The sequence below is a fragment of the Monodelphis domestica genome, chromosome 4 (assembly GCF_027887165.1).
Source record: "Monodelphis domestica isolate mMonDom1 chromosome 4, mMonDom1.pri, whole genome shotgun sequence".
Taxonomy (NCBI): Eukaryota; Metazoa; Chordata; class Mammalia; order Didelphimorphia; family Didelphidae; genus Monodelphis; species Monodelphis domestica.
This window is the reverse complement of record NC_077230.1, coordinates 86,557,140-86,580,016: the sequence shown is the minus strand read 5'-3', so window position 1 is coordinate 86,580,016 and position 22,877 is coordinate 86,557,140. Positions and strand designations below refer to the sequence as shown.

At 38.9% G+C, this 22,877-nt stretch overlaps 1 protein-coding gene across 1 annotated transcript in view; it reads right to left on the bottom strand.

Moving 5' to 3' along the window:
* Positions 1–22,600, bottom strand: part of CASR (calcium sensing receptor) — a 79,095-nt gene extending 56,495 nt beyond the window's left edge. Inside the window, exons 1-3 of the mRNA XM_001371530.4 lie at positions 22,103–22,600; positions 5,713–6,019; positions 3,059–3,946 (exon numbers count right to left, since the gene is read on the bottom strand). Of these exons, the coding sequence (XP_001371567.1) occupies positions 3,059–3,946; positions 5,713–6,019; positions 22,103–22,287 (1,380 nt within the window). The 5' untranslated portion in view covers positions 22,288–22,600. The remainder of the gene's footprint in view (positions 1–3,058; positions 3,947–5,712; positions 6,020–22,102) is intronic.
* Between the last annotated feature and the right edge of the window lie 277 nt (positions 22,601–22,877).

The window sequence follows — 22,877 nt, the reverse complement described above, 5'->3', positions numbered from 1 at the left end:
GTTTACAGACATGGCTTTCCTTTGGTACTTAGCCCAGTGCCTGACACCTAGCCAGCATGTAATTAATGCTTATTGATTTGATTTGAGGAAAGTCACAATGCCATTATTAGAGATCCTGAATCTCTTTCCCAAATGAGGGGGGGAAAGCTTCCATAAGTCCTCAGATGGGTAGGATCAAACGATTGCAGAGCCATGGATCTAAACTGTAAAGGACCTCTGAGGTCATTTTGTCCAACCCCTTTATTTTAGAGATGAGGAAATAGAGGCATGGGGAGATTAAGTGATTTATCCAAAGTCACACAGACAGTAAGGGTCAGAGGTGGAATTTGAGCCCAGGCTCTCTGACATTAGGGCCAGTTCTTATTCCAGGGTCTCATTCTGCATGGAAAATAAAAAGTAAAACTATTACTAATTCCCTCCTTGATACTCCTACTTCTTTATCTCCAATCATGTGTCTATAGTGTATAGAAGAGAATGTCAATCCATTAACCCAGTGTCAATCATCTCCTTTTTGCACCTCCATTCCTTCATATGTCCAACACTGAAGCATCTCCTCAGAAATGCCCTCTCACTTAGCTCTGGATCTTGTTGCCAATGCTGGCTGGCTATTGAATTGGGCTAGTTCAGGGTAGTTAGGTGGCAGAGTGAATAGAGTGCTGGTTTAGATTCGAGAAGACTCATCTTTGTGAGTTCAAATCTGGCCTCAGACACTTAGCAGCTGTGTGACTCTGGGCAAGTCACTTAACTCTGCCTCAGTTTCCTCATCTTCAAAATGAGCTGGAGAAGAAAATGGTAAGCTACTCCAATATCTTTGCCAAGAAAACCCCAAATGGGGTCATGACGAGTAAGATGCAACTGAAATGACTGAACAATAAGAGAAGGGATGACAGTGCATGCACAGTCCTTCTGGGGAAAAGTGGAAGGATTTTCTTGAATCAAATAGTCCCCTATGCTAGCTACCAGGTGGACCTCTAGTCCCAGGACAGCATGAGAGGGAGGTAGGAAGGGAAGGACATAGCAAGGAAGCCTAGGAAGGCAATATACACGTGGCCAATTGTATGTGTGAATGTTTCTTAAGCTGAACCTACCTGCATAATGTGGAGCAATGCCTGGACTGTACTACTAAGGCAGCAAAGTAAACTTACAGGTGTTAGAAAGAAATGTCAACAACAGAGGTTAAAGCAAAAAGGGTTTTCTGTTAATCATCCTTTAGCCAGAACATTCCAGCTAATTGAAAGTCTACTGTTGTACAAGTGAAGTACATGAACACTGAAAGGTACGCCAAACAAGCACAGTGGGTGATTAGAGAGAGTGGAAATCAGATGGAGGGAATCTGAAGCCGATTATGGCGAAGGACTGGTGAAGAAGAAGCACATTTCAGGGGTGGCCAAAGGACGGACAAATGTGGTTGATCAGATCTGAACTCTGGTCTTCCTGACTCCAAGCCCAGAACTCTATTCTTTGTGCTACCCGCCTGCTTTCTAACATTCTTAGAGATAACTTAATTAGAGGATCGTAACCTGAAGTATATGATCTTGGTTTTTTAAATTAAAATATTTTGATGATCGTATTTCATTCTTATTGGTCTCTTTGAAAACTGAGGTAATATACTAAAAATAAAACCCCTGATCTTCTGCCGTAGAATCAACATTGTGTACTGGTTCCAAGGCAGAAGAGCAGTAAGGGCTAGGCAATGGGGGTTACGTGATTTTCCCAGGGCTACATAGTTAGGAAGTGTCTGAGGTCAAATTTGAACCCAGGACCTCCTGTCTTTAGGCCACCCAGCTGCCCCAGCTAATACACTTTTTACTGTCCTAGACACCTACTAGTTAAAGAGTAGAATAATATAAAATAATTTTAAAAATTTTAGAAAATATGATTTGGGTCTTTTGAAATGAAGGTGAAGGCTGGCAATTATTTGAACCAAAGGCTTGGCCCGAATTTGTCCATCCTTCAGTAGCTCGGCATATATCTCTGTATCAACAGTAGATCTCAACAAGATTGTGCCTGGAATCGTTTCCTTAGAGCAAACATTAACCTTAGCAAAAGAAACCAGATTGCAAACTCTTTGAGGCCAAGTCCATCATCTTACAAGTATAAGCCCGTATGCTTGAACCTGTAGTATGTGTAGCACAATGCTTGGAATAGTGTACGTGTTCATTCATCAACTATTTACTGAGAGTCTGTTGTCCTCAAGGAATAGCTAGGTGGTGCAGCAGATAGAGTGCTGGGCCCAGAGAAAAGAAAGGAAAACTTATCTTTACGAGTTCAAATCTGGCCTCAGACACTCACTAACTAGTTGTGTGATCCTGGACATGCCACTCAGCCTGTTTGCCTCAGTTTCTTCATCTGTACAATGAGCTGGAGAAGGAATGGCAAATTGCCGAGAAAACCCCATATGAGGTCATGAAGAGTCAGATATGGCTGAAAAATAACTGAACAATTATAATTGAGGCACTCTAATAAATATTTGTTAATTGAAAATCATTCTAATGTCCTAATACAACTCTAATAAATTCTAACTAGCCCAATGTCCTTACATCTATTTAAGGCAGGGATTATTAACCTGTGATCCATGAATGTGTTTTTAAAGACACTTTTGATAAATATATTTCAATTGATATGGTTTCCTTGTAATCTTGTGTATTTTATTTTATGCATTTAAAAACATTATGCTGTGGTCCATAGGCTTCACCTAGCTGCCAGAAGGTTTCGTGACTCAAAAAAGGTTACGAATCTTTGGCTTAATGCATTATAAAAGCATCCTTGTGAACACTAACATGGTTCTGGGACACTAAAACCTTTTAGAAGCCAGACTTTGGCCATGCCTATTTGTCAAAAACTGCCACGATGAAATATGGTGCTTTTAGCAAATATGCTTCAGTGTGTCACAGTCCATCGATTTACAGAAATTGGTTGTTAAGTTGTTTGAAAGAAACAATTTGACTGAAAACATGGGGTTCAGTCAGTGTTCTCCTATGGGAATTGCTTCTGTGAAATGTTCCCTGGGCCAGCCTGTCTTCTACACATGCAGCTGCATTTTATGCCGACTCCTTACCTGCCAAGCCTCGACCTTTTTGATGTCTGCACAGGAGCCATTGGTGAAGAGCCCTTTCCCAGGGGAGCAGGTGTATATGTCCTGTAGGGCATGGGCAATGGAGTAGACAGCCAGGTATACGTTATAAGATATCCGCAAATGGGTGTAGTCCATATACGGCGTCTCAACACTGGTGATGTTCTCATCCCCAGTACATAGAGGACGGAAAGTCGTGGTTGTGTTGTTAGGTCTGTTCCTGCCTCCTTCTTCACGACTTTTCTGAAAAGGGTCTAAAGACAGAGAACCTTTAGAACCTTCTTGGAGGTGACAATTAAATGTCTCCTCCCAAAACTCCTTGGCAAAACCATTGTGAACTGACTTCTTGGGGTGTACCTTCTGAAGGAACTCCCGGAACCCTGGAATCTGCCCTGCCTTTAGTCCAAACCCAATTGTGCCTCCAATAACATGGAAAAACTCAGGCATGGCTATGAGTGAGGAGCTGGCCCAGGCCTCACTGGCCAACCATATCCTGCCTGTGATGTTCCGACGAACAATCTCCTTGATGAGAGGTTCCAGATCAGGGCCGCTGGAGAAGACAACAATCACTTTGGCTGTGGAATTCTGGATGACCTCCACCACATGTTGTATCTCATCCTCATCAGAGTACTGGGAGATGAGCTCGCTGAAGTTAATGCAGATGTCCCTCTCTTCTGCCTCCTCTCGGAACTTCTCAATCCCTGGACGACCATAGTCGTCATCTGCAGCAATGGTGCCCACCCAATTCCAGCGGAAATACTCAATGATGTCTGCCATTGCAGTGGCTTGATGCTCATCATTAGGGATGGTCCGGAGGAAAGACTTGTACTGGTTTTTGTTACTCAGGAGCCTACTAGATGATGCATAGCTGACCTGGGGCAAACAAACAGTATTTTTTTTTTAAAGAGAGACACTAGATAAATGAATCAAAAATTCACTATAATATCAACCAATCTAGTTTATAGAACGATGACCTTGGGTTGAAATTCAACTTGTGGATAGGATGTAAAGGTGGATAATCTATTTTACTCCGATGTGAACCCTCAGGCCTATTTTCTGTGGGCATTTAAAACTCCCAATCTAAAAGTAAAGAGTTGAATTTATTAAAGATTACAAAGGTTTTCCACAGTTGATGTACCTGGGAAGATAAGAAGATGGATAAGAAAAACTAAGTGTTATAATATACTTTCTCATGAGATCAGAGATTTAGAGCTAGAGACCACTGAACCAAACTCCTTTATTTTACAGATAAGAAAATTGAGGCAAAAGGAGGTTAAGTGAGTTGTCTAGAGCTCTGCAGCTGGCAAGGATATGAAGTGCGATTTGAACCAAGATCTTTCTGATTCTGAATTCAGTGCTCTGTCTAACATGCCACACTTCCTCAAAATTTTCAAAAAGCTAGCAGTCCTCAGGAAGATCTGAGTTCAAGTCCCACCTCTGACACATATTGGCAATGTGATTCTAAGCAAGTTATTTAACCTCACAGTGCACAAATGATTAGCACAAACATTTCTCTAACTGGTGGGATTTTGGTCATTACAGAGATGAATTTTTAAACATAACATCATTCCTTAAATCAATGGGATAAAGCTAGTAAGAAAGGAGGAAAGAGAAAAAATAATTTAAAATTATGTCCCCCTGGCCCTTCAGGACCCCTCCTCAACCATTTTCTGTTAGGGGGAGGAAATGGTCATAATCCCAGCATTCCTTGCTCTCTACTAACATTCTTGGTAGACTATGACATATAGTCTTTCCTGACTAACCTTGGATTCTTAGAAACACTTGGGGATGCATGTACTTACTACCCAGGGGCTCCTGGGATATCTGGAATATTGGCATCATCTACTATGAAGGTATATTCATGCATCATGGATCTAAGGTTCCTCAGAGGCACCTTCCTGCTCTCCCTAGCTGCCCTCTCCACATATCTTTCACCAGGGTTTAGCTTGACCATTTAAATGTAATGCTCATTTTAGTCATGTATATGAACTGCTAACCATTTGTGCTTACACTCAGGTGGCAGCATGCAGATGATAATTATCATTGAATATATGTTAAATTCAAAATGTCATGTGATTGTAATGCCAAATTTTATTTGGACAGGCTGTTTTTATAGTTGGTTGCCTAAAAAGCATCTTGATTTGTGATCATTCAAACTATCTGGATCGACAGACATATCTAAGCATGTCGTCATTCTGTACTTGTCAATATGTCATAAACAAGGCTCATAAGGGAAAGGCAATGCATGTTTGTGCTCTATTTATTGCTGTTAGGAATATTCACATCAAGGAAACTCCAGAAGCATTGGGCGATTGGGGTTGGTGGATGATGAAGGGGAAAACCATACCCAAGTAGAGTCATCTCAGAATTTAGAGCTGGAAAGTCATCTAACACAAACCTTCAATTCACCGAAAAAGAACTTGAGGCCCAGAAATTAAACAATTGCCCCAAATCACACAGGTAGTAAACAGCAATAGCATGTTTGATTTGGAAGTTAATTTTGCAGTTAATCAAGGCTATCGCCATGACACAGGGTCCTAGCCAAGCCCTCGATTGGCCCCAATAGAGCTATGCAGCTAAAATGCTCCCTGCAGTGAATTAACTCTCTCCAGACAGAGCTACCCCAGAAAGCATGGTACCTGAGGAATATAGAACAGTCCCAGCAGGTTGGCCACGGCAGTAGATATACCAGAGCCAGTTGCTCCAACCACAGCAATGGTGGAGGGAATGTGCTCAGAACAGTTGCAGAATTCATCCAGGTTCAAGGAATCAATCTTGTTCTGGGCTACAAAACTCAGTGTGGCCTCCAGGGCTTTGGACACAGTGTTGCAGGTGTCAAATATTCTGTATCCCAGAGTCATGTTGGGGAGAAGAGCAGGACTGTTGTTTATCTCCTCGATGGCAAAAATCATAGCTTGTAACCATCTAAAGCCTCGAAAATTATACCTGAAGGAAAGGAAAGAAGAAAGTGAGTGAGTGTGTGTGTGTGGGGGGGCATCTTCACATTATCCACTTTATATCAGTGTAGTGCTAGGAGTCAAGCTCAAGATAACTCAAGGTAAGAAGTTTATAATCAGAACAGCTAAAATGCATAGAGCATTTTACATCTATCGACCCATTAGTTACTCATGATAGTCTTGTGAGGAAAATACTCTCATCCTCCCACTTTACAGATGAGAAAACTGAATCTGAGAGCAGTTAAACAACTTGCCCTGAGGCGCATATCCTGTGGTTGTATGATCCATAATCCATGTGAGAAAGATGAGAATAACGCATTTTTCATCTTCTGTCATTTTTAAAGCAAAGAAACCAGCATCTTTTATGAAAAGAATTAAACATAATAATCTTAACTAGAATCAGGCTCTAGGAAAAGATAATATTAATTATTCAGTATCATTCTTTAATCATTTCATGTTAATTATTGATTAATATTAATTATAGTTAAAAGATAATACATATGGAGCAAAGCATATAACAGTAAGCATAAATTCAATTTGGTAACTTTTCCCTAAAATGTTAGATCTGTAAAAGTCCTGAAAGACCCTCTGATCCAGTTTTCTCATTTTATAGAACCAGGTAGAACTAGGCCTGGAATCTTGACTTTTGCCAGTGTTCTTTCTCCCAAAGCATTCTACTTCAATAGTACTTAACAATAATCCGCATTTTTATTCACTAGCCATAATCTACACTTTCATTCACAAACCATACTTAGAATATTCTTTTATAACATGTTTAGAACTCTTCGCTTAGAGTAAAACATTTTTTTCAGGGGCACATAAACAGTTCCAGTGTTTCATGGCTACCCTTGATCTAGAGCCTTTTACTCTAATACTCCTAGAAACTTGGGCTCTCCTAGAGAGAAAAGAGTCTTTCCTAGATTTCATGTCAATGACATTAGAAACAAGGCTCTGGTTCTTTTTCTGCTCCCAGTCCCTGTTTTTCTCATATGTGGCAGAAGCTGAGAGTGATCATCATCTCTAGTAGATCTCTCCGTGAACCCCATGAATACCTTTTCCTAACTTAAGAAAGTTTCCCGAAACCTCACTATATCTCATTTCATTTTTGGAGAGGGCTTGCTCCGAGGTCCCCACATTTCTTTTGATTAGGTTAGCTGGAAACTTCCATGAACCAAACTTTGATTACACAAATTGTTAACAAAGAAAAGCCTCGGGAACAAAAAAACATATAAACCTGCATCTTGGCACCCCGCTTAGAGTTACAGAAATCTCAGCTTACTCCAGAAACTCCATTTGCATAGAAAACCATATTAAAACTCCCATTTGAACAGGAAAATTAACCAGGTTTTTACATAGTGAGATAAAATAGTTTTGATACAAGGTTAACAAAATTCTACTCTAAGTGGGAGTCTAAAGGTATATTTGTAACACTGACAAATGTGTCTATACATCACATATATGTATCTAGATAATGGGATGCAGTTACATGTAAATAGCATAAATCTAATTTATATGTGCAACAAGCCATGTATATATGGGATATACACATGTGTGTGCTATACATGTAAGTTAGATTTATACATGATATACATATGTGTATATATTTGTATTTTTGTATATTTGTAAATATTTGCCTTTTATATATAATAACAATGTAGATACTCTAATATTGATTGAAAAATTGTGACATGTGATCTCATGAGTGATATTCCCTTAAAAGAGTCTTATTAAAAGTAGAGCTTCTTTCTTTCTTTTTTAAACATTTACCTTCTGTCTTAGAATCAATACCGTATATTGGTTCCAAGGCAGAAGAGAGGTAAGAGCTAGGCAATGAGGGTCAAGTGACTTGCCCAGAGTCACACAGCTGGGAAGTGTCTGAGGCCAGATTTGAACCCAAACCTCCCAACTCTGGGCCTGACTCTCCATCCACTGAGCCACCCAGCTGCCCCCTAGAACTTCTTTCTTGAAATTAAGACTATCCCCCAAATCTAATGTTTTGTTTCTGTATTTCTATTTTGGGTATGTCAACAGTTGAGTTCTCACCCTATGATTCTTCTTGCTTTTCCAGAAACAGTAACAGGTGCTTTATATATATATATATATATATATATATATATATATTGTTATTAGTAATAGAAAATCACAATGAAAGTTAGCTGCCAAAGATATTCCTCTGTGTGTATGTGATTGTAAAACTGATTGCAAAAAAAAAAAAAAATATATATATATATATATACACACACAGGAGGAGTTACATCTGAATTCAGGTCAAGCTAATGATTTTAATGCGTTATAAAGTGTTCTATAGGAAAAGAGTCACCGCTGGGAGATCAACAGCCCTGAAAGAGATATGTTAGTAAAATATGTCCCAGCATGACCATGTGACCTTGGGACACAGAAAGACCAGTAATAAATTCTATTTTTTTAACTTTACCTTTTGTCTTAGAATCAATATTAAGTATCGGTCCTAAGGCACAAGAGTGGTAAGGATTAGCAATGGGGCTAAGTGACTTGCCCAGGGTCAGTCACATAGTTAAGAAGTGTCTGAGACTAGATTTGAACCTAGGACCTCCTGACTCCAGTTCTAACACTCTTCCACTGTACTACCTAGCTGCCCCTCTTTTAATTTTTATTCTTTAAGCTATTACCTTTTGTCTTGGAATCAGTGATAAATTCTGGGTCTCTCAGACAGTCAAAGGGTGCATCATTTCTGTAAATTATACCATGGAACTCTACTCTGAATGCATAAATCAAAGATGGCATAAAGATGCCCACTGGCAGATCACCCTCTTCTATGACAGGGCATTGAGCTCAGTAGTACAGCACAGCACTAGTGCTTAGCATTCAGGCCAAATCTACAGGGCACTTTTCCACTCAGATGCCCTCTTAGAATGACTCTGTGTGGCACTGAGGTAACCCAAGACCCCATTGTGGGTCATACAAGATAACTACAAATATTACAAGCACTTGAGCACCTGACAGCCTTCCCTGGAGGTAGAGTAACCAGGACCACATATCACACACAGAGATGGGAGACAAGACCCAGACTACCCCCGCTAAGCAGCCACCATCTCAGAGCCTAACCTGTCTGGTCATTTCTCCACTCTTGTGCTCTGAAGTACAGATCTTACTAAAGCCGGATTGGTTTGGTAATGAAACCTCAGCATGGAAAATGCAGTGAAATGAACCAGAATACTTATTCTTTCCCTCTTCTAGTTTCTAGTGTAGTGCTTGAAGCTCATCTCCAGTACTTGATTCCAGTTTTTTTTGTACCCCCAGACCGTTTTCTAAGAACAGGATCTACTTATTTCTTCATATGAGAGGATGGAGGGCTACAAGACAATCTGGCTGACTTTCATGGCCTTAGAGTCCCACTATAGGTCATTGTATACTAGATGATCTCACAGTAGACTAAGGGTTGGGTAGGAAATGTATTCTATTCTTTTAAACAGTGGGCAGAGTGCCTGGTCTGGAGTCAGAAAGACTTATCTCCCTGATGGGGGCAGCTAGAGATGGGAGGTCCTAGGTTCAAATCTGGCCTCAAACACTTCTCAGCTGTGTGACCCTGGGCAAGTCACTTGACCCCCCCATTGCCTAGCCCTTACTGCTCTTCTGCCTTGGAACCAATACACAGTAGTGATTCCAAGATGGTTTTAAAGGAGGAGGAGGAGGAGGAGGAGGAGGAGGAGGAGGAGGAAGAGGAAGAGGAAGAGGAAGAAGGAGACTTATCTCTCTGAGTTCAAATCTGACCTCAAATACTTACTAGCCCTTGGCCAAGCCTACTGCAGAAGGAAATAACAAACCACTCCAGTTTCTTTGCCAAGAAAACCCCAAATGATGTCATGAAGAGACAGACATGGTTGAAACAACTGAACAACAACTATTTTGGCTCGGTCTAAGAAAAAGCTTCATAAGAACTGAAGCTATTCAACTAGAGAAAGGCTTACCTTGGAAGGTAGTCTTTCAATGGAGGTTGGATAACCAGCCTGCCAGAGAAGGCACAGAGAGGCTTCCTCTAAACTGCTAGTACCTTCCTTCCCAAACTATCTTTTATTTAACAAGGGAACTAGGTGGTACAGTGGATAGAGTGTTATTTGGAGTTAGGGAAGACCTGAGTTCAAATTCTGTCTCAGAAACTTAGTTGAACAAGTCACTTAACTTCTGTTTCTCAGATTTCTCATCTGTAAAATGGGGATAATAATAATACCTGCTCTCCAGGGTTGTTGAGAGGATCACAAAAGCTTTTTGTGAAGGACTTAGCACAGACCCTGGTGTGTTGTAGATACTATATAAAATGCTAGCTGTTGTTATTATGATTAGCTACATATATATGTGTATCTATTCACGTCTATTTGTGCTCTATACATTTATATGTGCATTTTCTGTCTCCCCATTAGAATACAGCTTCTTTGCATCAGGGATTGCTTGTTTCCTTCCTTGTACTTGGGTCTTCAGTATGTAGAATAGTGCCTTGCACATAGTAGACAATGAATACTTGTTAATCGATTGATCAGGTAGGATTAGACCAGACATCCTCAGAGGTCTCTGAACTGTGGTATGTCTTAGTTTTTGACATCAAGTTACTTAAAGGCATGGTAGGGATTCAAAGGCAGTCTCTCCCCCCATTTCCTCAGAAACACATGGAGAACGCTTCAAGGATGACAGATAAACATTTTCCCTTTAGGTTTTCTTATACACATGTATGCAGGTTTCCCATTTCAGGTCTGGAGCTTAAATATATCTGCCCAATGTGGACATGAGCTTCAGGGAGAAAACCCCCAGGGAAGTCCAGAGTGCAGTGAGATAAGTGTGTCAGATTTCTTTTCCTTTCATTCCCTTCTAGAACTCCATATATACTTTGGGGACTACTGGGTGGGAACTTTGGCTTTTTCTTCAGAAAAAGCTTTCATTGGGGGAACAGCCCCATAGAAATCCCAGGTTTTGACTGGGTTGGATATGTGACCTTGATGGTATCTCCCAGACCACAGAGGAATTGGCAGATTCCCTGATGTAGTGAATAGGAGGAAACTTTGCCCTTGTTCAGAGAAATGTGGGGGCCCACCCAACAAAGGACTCAGGGGATTCAAAGGTTCCAGGGAGATACAGTATCTGAGTGACTTCCAACTTGGAGGTATTTTTTTGTGTTTTAGAGTAAGTAGTAGGAAGAAGGAAGACGCGTCCAGAAAGGAGTTCTCTCTGATCCCTTGTGGGCATCATCTTTGGACTTTCAGGAAAGACTTCTGGTCTGAGCCAACTTGACGTGAATAAAGTTGGCAAGGCCTGAACATTGCTACTTGTCTGGGTATACCCTACTTCATCTCTCCCTTGCCTATCCAGGGTTAGAGTACAAAGGTTGAGGTTTCTGGATATTGCTTTCAACTTCCCTCTTCCCCCAGGGAAAAGTGAAATGTTTCTCTGGGATTTGAGTGGAAGAGGGGATCTAATTTTCCACCATGATCTTGTTGCCTGCAATATTATAAGTTAAAAACAATAACTCTTATCTTCTGTCTTAGTATCAATCCTAAGACAAAAGAGTGGCAAGGCTAGGCAATCAGGATTAAATGACCTGCCCAGGGTCACACAACTTGGAAGTATCTGAGGCTAGATTTGAATCTAGATCCTCCTGACTCCAGACCTAGTCCTCTACCCACTGTGCTCCCTATTTGTCTCTGTAATATTATAAGTTAAGGACTTGGGGACCAGTAATACACATTTTGTGTGTATTTGTATTTTTTTGTGTATTAGATTCTTTGTTACATGAAAGGAGCAGAATGTTGGCCAGTAGAAAATTAGTGCAATGAATGAAGAGAAAGAGCAACAAGGCATTTTCTTTTGGGGTATTATGGCCTTTCCATTGCAGGTTTATGAACTATACTTGGGCTGCTTGTTTAGGGCCTTATTTAGAGACTGTGATTGGTTAGAGCCTTAGGGCTTATAGACTTCTATGTCAGATACCCAAATGATCTCGAAGGACTCTGGGAAAGAGATAATTCAATTCTAGGGCAGGAATAATTGTACATTTTTAACATACATCAGTATACAACAAAATGATTAGAAATAGCCATCTCTGAAAAGATATGACAAAGTGGATAGAGTACTGAACTCAAGAGTCAGAAAGCCCTGGGTTCAAATTCCACTTCTAACATTTACTAGGGGTCAACATTTACTAAGGCCCAGTCTTCTCAGATATAAAACACTTTGTAAAATTTAAAGCAAAATATAAATGTCAATTGTTATAACTGACAGAATTATCAATATAAGGAAGTTACTTAGTAGGCTGTCATATTTGGCTTGAGTTAAAATGTCCCTAAGGTAATCAATAAATATTGATTACTGTGTGTTTTATAAATATAATCTTGTTTCCAAGGAGAAATCTGTGCATATGTGAAACTTACTCAGTGTAATCTACAAAGGGACAGATCACTAAGTGTAAAAAATTTACTATATTTGCAAAACTAAGTTTGCAGGGGAATCTGGAGGTAGGGAAGTTTGAGTGTCCCTGGCAGAATATAAGTATTCTTGGTATTGGTGAAGGTTAATCCTTAAAAGCACATGGAACAAAAAAGACATTTTTGGGGGGCAGCTGGGTAGCTCAGTGGATTGAGAGCCAGGCCTAGAGATGGGAGGTCCTAGGTTCAAATCTGACCTCAGACACTTCCCAGTTGTGTGACCCTGGGCAAGTCACTTGACCCCTATTGCCTAGCCCTTACCACTCTTCTGCCTTGGAGCCAATACACAGTATTGACTCCAAGATGGAAGGTAAGGGTTAAAAAAAAAAAGACATTTTTGAAGCCAAACCAAAAGAAAATTTAAGATATTCTTATAAACAATGCTTAACTGCCTCCAGGTATATAGTCTCTATTTTTTTTAATTTGGAAATTTTTATTTGATTAATTAATTTTGAATATTTCTCCATGGTTGCATGATTCATGTTCTTTCCCTCCCCTCCTCCAACCCCCCTTCCCATAGCCAATGAGCAATTCCACAGGGTTTTGCATGTCATTGATCAAATGCATAGTCTCTATTTAAATGAAATCCAAATTTCATGAAGTAATTTTGATGTTTCATCACATTTCTTAACACTGGATATTTGTTTCTCTTTTTTGGAGAAATATCCTTGATCTTTAGACCCTGTGAGAAAAGTGGACTATTGTGCTGAAAAGGATGTTAGAGTTTCTAGTTCTGATTTAGTTGGATCAATGACTTTATGGTGGCAGATAGGTAGTGCAGTGGATAGAGTGCCAGGCTTTGAGTGAGGGAGACTCATATTCTTGAGTTCAAATCAGGCCACAGACACTAGCTATGTGACCCTGGACAAGTCACTTCATCTTGTTTGCCTCCGTTTCCTCATCTCTAAAATGGGCTGAAGCAGGAAATGGCAAACCACTCCAGTATCTTTGTCAAGAAAACCCCAAACGGGATCTAAAGAGTAAGATGCAACTGAAAAACAACTGAACAGCAGCAACAATGGTTTCATGGGTCACCTCCTTCCTTGACCAAGGCAAAGTCAATGTACCATCTTACGATGGACAATTTTTCCTCCATGCCTTTCTATAATTTCTGTATTGATGATCTACTGAAAGAATTTGAGGTTTTCTTAGATTCTTTTAACTTCCTTGAAGTGTCCATATAGATTCAACCTGTCCATCCACTGTCTCTCCCTTTGCATGGCCCTTTGCCTCTCTCCTGGTCTGGTCATTAATGATCTTAGGGATGTCTTTTATGCCACTTTTTAAGTTTGAAGTTTATGAATATGTAACAATCAATTTATTCCCATGATTCATCTTTCCATTATTTTTTAGCTTACTCATAAAATTCTGATTTTTTTCAGGGTCATGGTATCTTATGAATTGTGGCCGTTGGCTGGAGAAAGTGGGCGTTGAAGAAGTGATCCTTGGGCAGAAGGAAGTCATTTGTGATCACCGAAGGCACTGCACAATTTCCCAAGTGAAATCTGGTTCAGTCTCTTCTACTATCCAATTCTTGGACCAGATCATTGCCCATCTGCAGTATTTATTTAGGTCAATCCATCAACCAGTCAAATCAGCAAGTATTTATTAAATACCATGCTTAGTAAATGTATCCCCAGTGTCAGGCACTGGCCTTGGCTCCAGGAACACAAAGACAAAAATGAAACAATCATTCCAGAAGGAAGTTTACAGTGTTTTAGGGGAAAGTATACTTAGCTCTTTAAATTTAAAATATAAACTTCTGGACTAATTGCTGTCTGTTCAGCTGTATGTCATATTGTAGTATTATAAACTATAAAGTATAAACTAGTATTATGCCATAGCATCTGATAAGGGGAGCATTTAGAGAAACTTTCTTATCAATGGAGAATCATCATTTTGTCCAAGATTTCCGTGGGGCATTGTTTAATACACTCACAAACAGCCTAATTGAACACAACTCTTTGTTTCATATCATACTTGAAGGAAACTTGATAGTACAGTGGATAAAACCCTGGTAGTGGAGTCAAGAAAACCTGAGTTCAAATCCTGCCTTGTAATCTTAGGAACCTATTAATTTCAGAGTTGGAAGGACTCTCATTGGCCCTTTGGCCACCTTGTAGCTGAACAAAAATCTCTTATTCCATATAGCTGACAAGTGGTGATATAGCTTCCAATAAGGGAGAACTCCCTATCTTTCAAAGAGTTCATTGCCCTTCTAATTGGCTTTAATTATTAGGAATTTTTTCCTTTTCTCAACTTGAAATGTGTATCATTGAAACTCTTTTTGTCTTGTCCTCAAGACTAATCTGTCTTCCATATTCTAGACTTTCAAACACTTCAAGTTGGCTATTATGTCCTCCCCAAATTCTCAGCACCTTCAGATAAAACATCTCTGGTTCCCTCAAGCAACGGTTACATGGTGTGGTTCCTGGTATTCCTAGCTTGTTAAAGTCTTAAATGTAATATCAGAAAAAGAAAAATGATATCTAGCATTTCTACTGTGCTTTAAGGTTTACAAAATTCTTTACAAATATTCTCTCATTCCTTACAACCACCCTGGACTACTATTATACCCATTTTACAGATGATGAAACTGAGTCAGACAGAGACTAAGTGACTTACCCAAGGTCACACAGCTAGTAAGTATTTGAATCTGGCTTTGAACTCAGGTCCTCCTCCTAAATCTAGGCTCAGTGCTCAACCTAGCTGCCTCTAAATGTGCTCTGATCAAGGAAAAGTACAACGGGACTATCTCTTCCTTCTGGATATTATACCTAAAATCAGTAAAAAATAAAAATACAATGAGCATTTGTGATTTCCATGGCACTTTGAACTTTAACGACATCAAAATTCCCTCATTTTTCTCATATGTAGTTTGTTGTTCAGCCTTATGTTCCTCATCCCATATTTGTTAAGTCGACTTTTTGAACCCAAGCACAGAGTTTTACATTCATCTCTAATAAATTTCTACTTAATTCAGTTCAGTTTGTCATTCTATCCTATTATGATTTCTTTGCATCTGTCATCTATATTTGTTGTCTTTCCCCATTTTTGTCATATCCAAATTTGCTAAGTGTGACTTCTGGGTTTTGATGCAAGACACTGGCCAAAATATTAAGTAGGATGAGACAGTAGCCTGACCTCTTGAGGCATGCTCCTAGAGACATTCCTTCACAGCAAAGGTGCTCAGACTTTTCATCTCAAGGTGCCTTTATGCTTTTAAAAATGAGGATCCCCAAAATGAGGGCTTTTGTTTCTATTAGTTCTATCTGTTGATGTTTACTTAGAAATAAAATGTCATAATCTTATTATGAAAGTAATTTGTACCTCAGGGTCTGGATGAAAGGGACACGGGGCCTGCAAAAGTCCACAGAGCAAACTTCAAGAACCTTGGTTTCAAGGTAACATCGACCCATTGACGACTATTGTCTGAGCCCTGTGAGGCATTAGAATTGGAATGAGAAGGCCTGGGTTTGAATTTTGCTGAATTTTTAATTATGTGATCATAGGCAAGACATTGTTTCAATGCCTTTGCTTCCTCCTTTATGAAATGGTCATAATAATGCTTATACTATTTTCTAGGCAACTCTAAAACTATAAGTTACAGAGAAGTTGCCGATAATAACGGTTTTCTCTTCCAGGAGTTCCCTGTATCAATGAAATCATAGGTTCAGGTCCTAACACCTACTACTTACCCTACAGAACTATTGTGAAAAAATACTTTGTAAATCTTAAAGTTCAATATAAATTTGAGTTAATGATTAACCATGTTATTGTATAGCTTCTTCTCTCCATCTTACTTATAAGACTAGTAGGAGAGACTCCATTAAGATATATCAATAATACGGAAATGGGTCTTGATCAATGACTCACGTAAAACCCAGTGGAATTGCATGTCAGTTACAGGAAGGATTGGGGGGAGGGGAGGGAAAGAGCATGAATCATGTAACCATGGAAAAATATTCTAAATTAATTAATTAAATAACATTTTAAAATATTTTTAAATTAAAAAAAGATATATTGCTGAAATCTGACCTGACTATTATCCTATTAAAAAAGAAAATTCATTTTCTCTGGCATGACCTGTTCTTAGTGAAACTATATAAACTATCAGCAATCCCCAATTCCTTTTATAGCTTTGAAAAGAATTGGAATAAAGTTTTCTAGCTCCTGCTTTGTTACTCTTCCTTTTTCTAAAAATCTGGACATTTCACAGTGATACCACTCACTCCTGCGCCTCTGTTGCACAAAGAGATTGAAGAAAGAGGAAAATATGTATGTATATGTACTGAAATATTAAGAGCATCTTTTTGTGGTGGCAAAGAAATGGAAACAAAGGGGACGTCTAATCAGTTGTGGAATGCTCAAACAAATTATGATATACAAAAGTAGTGAAAACTATTGTAAAGTTAAAAAAAAAGATGAAAGGAATAGTTTCAAAGAACCAGCAAAGACTCATATGAACTGATGCAAAGTGAAGTGGAGAGGACCACAGGAACAATTTATACAGTAACAATATTATAAGCACAACCTATTTTGAAACACTTAAGAACACTAAGCAATGAAATGACAGACCATGATTCCAGGGAACTGATGATAAAGAATGCTGTTTCCCTCCTGACAGAGAAATTATATACTAAATATGTAGAATAAGATGTTGTTTTAGACAAGGAATTTATTTTCTTGACTAGGCATATTTGTTACAAAGGTTTTTATTTTTAAATTTAATAGGGGAGGATGGGAAGAAGAAAAAATAAATACTCATTAACTGAAAAAACGAAAAGAAATTCAGAACATTTTTTTCTTTTCAGTCAACACTTCTTAGTTGTGTGTCTATGAAAATGTGGGTCTGCTGCAAAATTTGTCTACAAAAATGAGTAGTTTCTTCTCATATTTTCATTAAGGAGACTATCATATACACATACATATAGGATTCTTACAGTTATTTTAGAGATGAGAAAGCAGGTTCCTGAGTTATTGCTATCTTTTCATCCCTTTGGGGGAGGTAAAAGCACCACTGCTGATATTCTTCAAAAACCTCTCCTTGAGTGCCTTTAAAATGTTACTATTTCAAATCAAAACTATTAATAAGCACATGAAAAAGTACTCTACATCTCTTATAATCAGAGAGATGCAAATCAAAACAACTCTGAGGTATCACCTCACACCTAGCAGATTGGCTAACATAACAGCTATGGAAAGTAGTGAATGCTGGAGGGGATATGGCAAAGTGGGGACACTAATTCTTTGCTGGTGGAGTTGTGAATTGATCCAACCATTCTGGAGGGCAATTTGGAACTATGCCCAAAGGGCGACAAAAGAATGTCTACCCTTTGATCCAGCCATAGCACTGCGGGGTTTGTACCCCAAAGAGAAAATAAGGAAAAAGACTTGTACAAGAATATTCATAGCTGAGCTCTTTGTGGTGGCCAAAAATTGGAAAATGAGGGGATGCCCATCAATTGGGGAATGGCTGAACAAATTGTGGTATATGTTGGTGATGGAATACTATTGTGCAGAAAGGAATAATAAAGTGGAGGAGTTCCATGGAGACTGGAACAACCTCCAGGAAGTGATGCAGAGTGAGAGGAGCAGAACCAGGAAAACACTGTACACAGAGACTGATACACTGTGGTACAATCGAAGGTGATGGACTTTTCCATTAGTGGCGATGCAGTGTCCCTGAACAATCTGCAGGGATCTAAAAAACACTATTCATAAGCAGAAGATAAACTGTGGGAGTAAAAACACCGATGAAAAGCAACTGCTTGACTGCAAAGGTGGAGGGGATATGACTGAGGAGAGACTCTAAATGAACACTTGAATGCAGATACCAACAACATGGAAATGGGTTCGAATCAAGGACACATGTGATGCCCATGGAATCATGCGTCAGCTATGGGAGAGGTGGTGGGTGGGGGTGGGGGAGGGAAGAAAAGAAAATGATCTTTGTTTCCAATGAATAATGTTTGGAAATGATCAAATAAAATAATGTTAAAAAATAAAAAATAAAAAAAATAAAATGTTACTATTTCCTGCAAAGCTTTCTTCTCTCTGTCTTTGGTCAAAGCTAGTCTCTCTCCTTGGTTTCCTTTTATATTGAGTGAAATATATTAAGGGGCTAGAATCTCTATGTGGTAGTTTCACAGTAGACACTAATGAAACGAGTATATATAAAAATTCTTGCAGATTCCAGAAGAAATTTTGTTCCTCAGATTTTACTATGTGACGTCTTTTTTTCCATATTCTCGGGTATTTGATATGGCTTGGCTGGAAGTCAAAGTAAGTACTTGCTTGACGTATTTATCTTTTGATTTTTGTTGTTGTTTTTGGACACTGGGCTTCTCATAATGGGCTGCTCTGTAATGCTTTGCAAATGGCCTTCAATTTGTGGTTCCTCACCCCATACCGCTCTTTTATTTAGCAAAGGAGATTTATTATTTGCTGGCTGAGATGGTTTCTGAGGTCCTTTAATTTTATTATTAATATGAATTCTTTTGTATTGACTAAACTCCAGGATATGGCAATAGAGGAAAAGTCTTTATTTTTGTCCAGTTCCTTTTCTCCCCAAAGTACTCAGCTTTTATCAGTCAGGAGGGAACTGTTATATCCAAATGTTGTTGTTGTAGTTGTTCGTTAGTCATTTTTCAGTCGTGTCTAACTCTTCATGTCAAAGATACTAGAGTAGTTTGCCATTTCCTCCTCCAGCTCATTTGACAGAAGAGGAAATTGGTTAAAGTGACTCACTGAGAGTGACACAGCTATTAAGTGTTTGAAATCAGATTTAAACTCAAGGAGATGAGTCTACCTGACTCCAGGCCTGGTACTCTATCTACTCGACTTTGCAGCCCTTACATCCAAATGCAATGTTTTGTAATAGCTGACTTTATATAATACTTTATGGCTTCAAGGTGCTTTACATATCTCATTTCAGGCTCACAACCCTATGAAGTAGGTATGACAGGGAACTAGTTTTCTTTTACAGATGAGGAAATTGAGTCTTATCTCTATGACTTGCTCCATTCACTACACTATGATGAACTTGTCTTATTTTTATCTAATCTATACTTACTTTGACTTTGGCATATAAAATGCCATCATATGGAATTTTTATCCTTTCTTCCAATTTTGTATTTACTTTGACCTTTGTAGGAAGGAAAGAAGGAAGGAAGGAACAAAGGAAGGGAGGGAGGGAGGCAAGAAGGAAGAAAGGGAGGAAAGGAGGAAGGGAAGGAGAGAAGGAGAAAAAGAGGATAGAAAGAAAGAAGGAATGAGAGAGAGAGAGAGAGAGAGAGAGAGAGAGAGAGAGAGAGAGAGAGGAAGAAGGAAGGAAGGAAAGAAAAGATTATTTGATGACCAGTTTCTTTGTGATAAATTTAGAGCTGGAAAGGACATCAGAGGTCAACCTCCTCATTCTATAGTTGAAGAAACCCAGGGAGGTTAAGTGGGTTTTTCAAAGGGCATAGAGGCAGAAAAGTCTAGAGGTGGAATTTGATCCCAAGTCCTCTGACTCCCAAAGCCAGTGGTTCTAACCTGGGCCCTCTTTTCTTCTTTCTCTATACTACTACATCAATTGGTGATCACGTTGGCTTCTGTGGATTTAATTACCATCTCTTTGCTAAAAATTCTCAAATCTACCTATCCTGCCTCAACCTTTCTGCCAGCTTCCAATCTCATTTCTCCAACTGCTTTTCAAAAATCTTGAAATCAATGTCCAATAGATATTTTAAACTCATTTCCAAAATGAAATCACTCACTATCTTTCCCTCAAACCATCCCATTCCCAATCCCCACTGTCCCTGCTACTATACAGGAAAATTCCATCCTCTCAGTCCCTCATGCTCACAACCTAGGAGCTATCCCGGGCTCCTCACTATATCTCACCCCTCATATCTAATGTCAGTTTCACTTTTGTAATGTCTCTCTAATATGTCCCCATCTGTCCTCTCCACCACCTCCACTCTGATGTAGATCCTCATGTCCTCACTACTGTACTACTACAATAACCTGCTGATGGGTCTGCCTGTATCAAGTTTCTCCCTTCTCTAATCTATCCTCCATTCAACCATGTATAAAGAGTATTTATATATAGGTATGTATATTTATATGTAGGGCAGATATATATATAGATATATTTATAGAGAGAGAATATATGTGGATACGTAAATTTATATATTTGGGTATACAAATGAGCTGTATTGTTGTTTTCTTCTTTTTTTTAAAACCCTTACCTTCCATCTTGGAGTCAATACTGTGTATTGGCTCCAAGGCAGAAGAGTGGTAAGGGCTAGGCAATGGGGGTCAAGTGACTTGCCCAGGGTCACACAGCTGGGAAGTGTCTGAGGCCAGATTTGAACCCAGGACCTCCCATCTCTAGACCTGGCTTTCAATCCACTGAGCTACCCAGCTGCCCCTAAATGAGCTGTATTGTTAAAAATGAAAGGAGTGATATCTAATTAGAGAAAACAAGCATGGGAACTGATAAGTCAACATGAATGGTCCAATGGCAGGGAAAAAAAAAGAAAAAAGTAAAGAAATAGCTCAGGGCTGAAGGACAGATATCCAAAGCAATAGATGTATTTACAAAAAATTAAAAAAGGAAAATAGAAGAAAAAATGCCTTTTCAGCACAAGTATAAAAGAAAAGAAAATATCACTATAGAAATGTAAAATCAGGTGACAAGGTTTTTTTAGAGACATCAAGTACAGAAAATGGGGTGGGGGAGAATAAAAGAGATATATAATATGGTTTAGAAAGTAAGTAGGATATTGAAAACTAGGAATAAAAAAAAAGGAAATGTGGATACAAGTCCTGACTTTTCTACTGGATAAATGGGCAAATTTGGGTTTACTTCTGTGAACCTCAACCTTCTCCTCTGTAGAATAAACTACAAAACTACTGATCTAAATGATCTCTCAGGTCCTTTCTGGCTCCAATATCATATTCTAATTAAATTTGAATAATAAAAGAAAAGATGACCTCCAGTTTGTCAAACTCATATCTAAACTTAGCTAGTAAAGTTTTTCTGCAAATGGTATCCATGTCTATTTTTCTGCACACTATATAGTAATAGTGGTAGTCTCTCGGGGACCGAGAATGACTATCGTGTGAAATATGGATGTTCGTTTGTCTTTTTGAAACAGTGTAGTGAAGCCATGGGGTCCTGTGCATTTGTGGTTGGGAGACCTATTCTCCAACATGCCTCTTCATATAATCCCAAAGACCACTAGTTCCCAATGGGTTTTTTGTTTGGTTGCTTCACAAACTCAATTTAACAACAACAAAACTGCATTGGGAACCTTTTAAGATCATTTAATATTCTCATATTCTTTTAGATTTATTCAATATGTACAATGATAACTTTTATTTCCGGAGCCTCAAATTACTGCAAAAACTAACCTATGCTGCTTCAAATATTCATATGCTTATTGTAACAGAGGAAAAATATATTTGTAACTTAATTGGGTGATTGTTTCCTACTTAAAGAACCAGTAAAGAACCTGTTGGATGATCATTACAAACTCAAAACCACTACCTAAAAACAACTGCCACTCCATATGCATCCCCAACATTATAAGAGAAAAGCAGATTGTGTCTGGGACATTGCTTCTTTATCTTACCTGATACATTCCACTGATTCCGGCCTTGATTTCAAATCCTGATCTTTAGCTGCTACTCCAAAATGAATTGGAAAGAGTCCTCCAAGAATAATATCACCCTTCTTCTGTGCTCTCTGGTCAGGGCCATAGGCAGAAGTGTTCCAGGTTAATGCCAAGAGGATCAAGCAACATCTATAATAGGTCATTGTTTCTCTTTTCTCCAGGAGGGAGAAAAAAGGGTACAAGGATATAAAAGGTGTCCTGGGAGCCTTTCACTCTCTGCTTTGAGGGCACATGTCTACAGTGAAGTTAACAATAGAACAGTGGTCTCCATGTTGGTACTTTGCATTCCGTCTTCTCCATTATAGATTAGTTCAGGCTGGAATTCTTAATTCCTTGGAGTTCGTATCACAGAGAGATCATCTGTCATACTTCTGAAAAATAAAGATAAAAAAGCAAAAACTACAGCAAAATCTCATTTCATTGTCATGTCTATTTTTAGTCTTTTCTCCCTTCATTGGTCCATCCCTTTCTCCAGCCTTAAAGATATCTCTTTTTCCCTATGGCTTGTTGTTTTGTAATGAAAATGGTACTCTATTAGACACCAGGATTCCATAGAGACTGGAGAATAAAAAAGCTTTTTAAAGGCCATATTCACTCATTCAGGCAAACATTTTTTTCAGGCATCTACTATGTGCAATACATTGTACTAGGCTCTGAAAGAAGATACAAAGATAAATACAATATAGTCGGTGCTCTCAAGCAGGATACTGGATAGTAGGGGAATATAATCAGT